The sequence below is a fragment of the Plecotus auritus genome (genome assembly GCF_963455305.1).
Source record: "Plecotus auritus genome assembly, chromosome: 8".
NCBI classification, from domain to species: domain Eukaryota; kingdom Metazoa; phylum Chordata; class Mammalia; order Chiroptera; family Vespertilionidae; genus Plecotus; species Plecotus auritus.
The window spans coordinates 64,904,997-64,910,218 of record NC_137782.1 but is presented as its reverse complement, the minus strand read 5'-3'; the positions used below and the strand labels follow the sequence as shown (position 1 = coordinate 64,910,218).

The 5,222-nt window shown below is 38.4% G+C and overlaps 1 protein-coding gene across 1 annotated transcript; it reads right to left on the bottom strand.

Moving 5' to 3' along the window:
• Positions 1 to 1,087: 1,087 nt before the first annotated feature.
• On the bottom strand, positions 1,088 to 3,134 carry DEFB127 (defensin beta 127; the record flags this gene model as incomplete). The annotated part of the gene is made up of 2 exons (XM_080684903.1): positions 1,088 to 1,341; positions 3,086 to 3,134. The coding sequence occupies 2 exons, from the start codon at positions 3,132 to 3,134 to the stop codon at positions 1,088 to 1,090; spliced, it is 303 nt and encodes a 100-aa protein (XP_080541029.1).
• Between the last annotated feature and the right edge of the window lie 2,088 nt (positions 3,135 to 5,222).

Below are 5,222 nucleotides of genomic sequence, written 5' to 3'. Positions count from 1 at the left end.
GAGTTTTATTCCACATCCTTGCCAGCATTGGGTGTTGTCATTGTTTTGGATTTTGGGCCTAATACTGCAATTCAGACCAATTCCTACGTCCTTTGCATTTTCTCTAAACTCCTAAGGGCCCCAAGCACCAGAAGGATGCTGTTACTAGTGGTAACACATAAAACAACAACAGAGGCCTGGATACATGGAGGAGACTGACAGCTGTCAGAGAGGAGTGGGGACAGGGTGACTGGATGAAAGAAGGAGAAGGAATTAGCCAAAGAACATATATGCATAACATATATGCACACAGGCAACAGTGTGGTGATGGCCAGAGGGAAGGAGTAGCGGGGGATAGGTGAAGGTGGGCAAAGGGGCAGGGATGGGGACATCTGTAATAGTGTCAACAGTAAAAATAAAGTAAAAAAAAAAAAAAAAACAATGAAACTCCTCCGTCTTGGAATTATATATTTATGTCTGCCTCCACCTTATATTCTGAGTGCCACCATAGTGGGAACCTATTCATCTCTCCCTTCCCAGTTCACTGATTTTACCAAGGAACTGAAGAAATTAGACTTTCCATAGTTCAACTTTGGTTGTTCTATTCCTAAATCAAAGTGCATGTATATCCTTCTGAAATGTCCTGTCTTTTCTAATTTCCTTCTGTTTGTTGATTTCAATCTGTTTACTCAAATCACTTTCTTTACTATCAGTCACCTGTTGATATCTGACACAGTTCACAAGGTACCACTTTTAACTCACTGGTGAATTTCCCCTGAATACTTGGCTTCACCATTCCCTCTCCAGAATTACATGTCTACTTTCCTGAGCTTCTTGTTTCAATTTTCCACATAGATTTTTTTTTTTTGTAGTGCACTGGTTATATTTCCTTTTCAAGGGGATGTTCTGAGTTCTTATCACTTGGTATACTGAGTGTCCAACTGCTGGTTAAAAAAGAAATAAGTCAGAAAACTGGCAATGAACTTTATTAGAATCTGCTTTAAGGTCTACTGAGAATTAAGGAACCAGACAGGAAAAGATGTGGATTACTTCACCTTAGTTTATTAGAATAGGTTAAGAAATAAATGAATGGAGAATTGTACTTGATTTATGGAGAATTTGTCTTGGGGCTTATATAATTTTCTACATATGTATCATAATCTTGAGGTAAAGTTATTGCATATGTCATTGGCTTTGGACGAGTTGGCTTTGGTATTCTTTTACGTGCTTCCAGTTCCACGATATTGAGGCAACAATATCTCCCATTTTCACATAGTACTTCACGTATTTCAGTTACTTTGCATATTTTTCTGCAGTTTCCTTGTATATATTGACCCCAGCATTTCTTAAGTTGTTCAGTTACTGTGCATATAAAAAACAATTGATCAAGGTCAGTGTTTGAGGCAACTTTGGACATGGCAAGTATAGAGGAAGTTTGTAGGGATTAGGTATATGAGAGATTCACAAGGCAGATACCCATAATATCCCACAGAGGATGCCCCAAGAAGGCAAACCTCAGTGTTTATATCTATCTGATTACTTATATTTAGTTCCTCCAAGGTTTTGGGCTTCTAGTCAACATCTGATGGACTCCATCAAGAGCATCAGATCATATATAGGAAAACAAAGTAGTTGATTCCTTGATTTCAGGGCATGGCACTATACTCTATCAGGGAACCACAGCAAATCTTCCTCTGTTTGAAAGTTCCCAGGACACTCATTTTTTTTTTTATAACTGCTCCACCTTTATTACCCAGAGTATAATAATTCTTTACTGTGTATTTATTTTCTGGGTCAAATTATGTTCTTGGGTTCATACTCACTGCCATGGTCAAGAATGACTTTCTTATCCAGTCAGATTATTTTTTCCCCTTAATAATCTTCCTCCCTCCCCTGTTAATTCTTAACATTGTCCCTTCCTTCCTTCTTTCCTTCCTTCCTTCCTTCCTTCCTTCCTTCCTTCCTTCCTTCCTTCCTTCCTTTCTTTCTTCCTTTCTTCCTTTCTTCCTTTCTTCCTTTCTTCCTTCCTCCCTCCCTCCCTCCCTTCCTTCCTTCCTTCCTTCCTTCCTTCTTCTTTTTTTTTTTTTTTTTAGCATTGTCCATTTTTGCCAATGCCTATCTTCCTTTAGCTTCTAAGTTATTACAATAATCTTGGACTTGTTTTATGCCTCTGTGACTCCTCATTCTTCCTCTATCTCCAGTTGCAAGAATTCCTCCAATGTTCAGTCCCAGACCTTTGCTCACCTTGAGATATATTCTTTCCTTTAGTGATCCTAAATACTTTCTATGACCTAAGAGTTAGGATGTTCAAATATTGGTTTCTGGGCTGGTACAACCTTCTAGAATAGGCCCCAGAGGAAGATTGAGAACAAAGATGCCTCCAACCTCAGGTTCTAGAACTCCTTTGATTGTTAGGAATTTAGGGACCCAGGGACATGCCATCACCATTACTATAATAAGAGGTAAATGTAATAGATATGGTTTTGAAAGAGAAATTTCAAGTTCTTAGTATGTGCCAACCCCTATGCTAGGTATTTTACAAATGTTATATCATTTAATAAGGCCCTCATGAGTCTGGTGTCATTATCTCCACCAATGAGGAAACTGAGACTTAGAGAGTCTTCACCATTTATCCAAAGCTGACAAACCAGTAGTAGACATCGAAGGCCTGTTTCTTAAACATGACTCCAAAGTTTGTGAATATTCACACTCTGTAGTAAAATAGACTAATATATATCTATTTCTACTCTTTCCCCACTATTCACACTCTACCATATATACGATGGAAGACAATATGATTGGATGCCAGAGCAAAAACTCTATCCAAAGAAATAAGTGCATCCCTAGATATTGGGTGCATTACTTTCTACAATGAGACTTTCCAGAGGAAATCATGGCTTCTTTTCAACTCTGAGTATTCCTTTTTAAGAATAGTACCATGGTAGAAGGCCCCAGGAAGAGGGAATCTCTAATGACATTGGGTAGACTTCAGTCATCCCTAGGGGGCCTATTTCCTTCTACTATGAATTATAAAATTATCTTGGGTTCTTAGAAATACTCCATCCCATTGTTGATTTGTGTGAGCCCCTGGAAAACTCTAGATTACCTGTGGGCTTCTGGAAAAGCAGAATTGCAATGATCAGGAAGAGCTTCATGGCCAGGCTTCCCAAGGGAGGTGGCAGCCAAAGCTCTTGGTCCAGTGAGTTGCACACCATGTCACCTTCCTCAGAGACTTGGATTCTTATGCACTGAACCAGAACAGATGGTATGGTACGAAGTGTGTCCCCAAACTTCCGATCTGTGGATTTTGCATCATGTGGGCAGGCACCGGAAATTTGAGGTCACCCACTTTACCCCTACATAGAATCAGACACAGCATGTTATATTTCATCATCCCTGATGCCATTCTGTGGGCTGTGGACTGCTGGGGAGAAGAATCTGTGCTTTCTCTACTTTGACTGTCTGCCCAGATAGACCAAGGTAGACATGTACTCACTTCTAAGAATGAATGAGTTAATATAAATAATGAAGCCTATTCCATTTATTGCATTCAGCTAAGTGTCTAGGATCTCAGGGTGTTATGTCTATCACTTTAGTCAATCCAAATGGAAGCCAATTTTTATTTCTACATCCTAGATTAATTTAATTATCCACAGACAAGCAATATATAATGATGAAGGAATAATCATATGATTATAATAAAAATTTCATTTAGGAATAGCAAAAAAGGGAGAAAAGTCAGAGATAACAACATAAAGCATCGTCCTAATGGATAAGAACAGCAAAGGTTTTTTTTTTCCTGCCATTGTGGAGTGGCAATTGTCAACCTTTTGCATCTCATGGCACACATAAATTAATTACTAAAATTCTTTGTCACACCAAAAAGTACATTATATTTTTGGCCAATCTGACAAAAAAAATAGTTATAATTTTGATCCTTCACACCCAGATGGCTATTGTTGTGATGACTTTTGTCATATTTTTTAAATAAATCTTTATTCAGATTATTACAATTGTTTCTCCTTTTTCGCCCCATAGCTCCCCTCCACCCGGTTCCCACCCCACCTTCTGCCCTTACCTCCCCCACACTGTCCTCATCCATAGGTGTATGATTTTTGTCCAGTCTCTTCATGAAACCCCCATACCCCTTTCCCCCTGAGAATTATCAGTACACTCTCTTTCTATGCCCCTGATTCTATTATATTCACCAGATTATTCTGTTCCTCAGGTTTTTAATTCACTTGATTTTTAGGTTCACTTGTTGATAGATATGTATTTGTTGTTCATAATTTTTCTCTTTACTTTTTTCTTCTTCCTCTTCTTTAAGAATACCTTTCAGCATTTCATATAATACTGGTTTGGTGGTGATGAACTCCTTTAGCTTTGTCTTGTCTGTGAAGCTCTTTATCTGACCTTCAATTCTGAATGATAGCTTTGCTGGGTAGAGTAACCTTGGTTGTAGGTTCTTGCTATTCATCACTTTGAAAATTTCTTGCCACTCCCATCTGGCCTGCATAGTTTCTGTTGAGAAATCAGCTGACAGTCGTATGGGTGCTCCCTTGTAGGTAACTAACTGTTTTTCTCTTGTTGCTTTTAATATTCTCTCTTTGTCTTTTGCTCTTGGCATTTTAATTATGATGTGTCTTTGTGTGGTCCTCTTTGGGTTTCTTTTGTTTGGGGTTCTGTGCGCTTCCTGGACTTGTAAGTCTATTTCTTTCACCAGGTGGGGGAAGTTTTCGGTCATTATTTCTTCAAATAGGTTTTCAGTATCTTGCTCTCTCTCTTCTTCTGGCACCCCCATAATTCTGATGTTGGTACACTTGAAGTTGTCCCAGAGTCTTCTTACACTATCTTCAACTTTTTGGATTTTTTTTTTTTGCTTTTTGCTTTTTGCTTTTTCGGTTGAGTGTTTTTTGCTTCTTTGTATTTCAATTCTTTGGCTTGATTCTTGTGTTCCTCTAGTCTGTTGTTGGGTCTCTGTATAATATTTTTTATTTCAGTCAGTGTATGTTTAATTTCTAGTTGGTCCTTTTCATATCTTCGAGGGTCTCGTTATATTTATTGGCCTTTTCTAGGATATTCTTGAAAAGCCTTATAACCGTGGTTTTGAATTCTACATCCAGTCGTTTGTTTTCCTCCATTTCTTTCATTTGTGATCTGTTTCTTTGTTGCTACATTTTCACTGCTTCCCTGAGTTGGTAAGGTAGATTTGTGTGCTAGGTTTCCTATATGGCCCAGTGCTT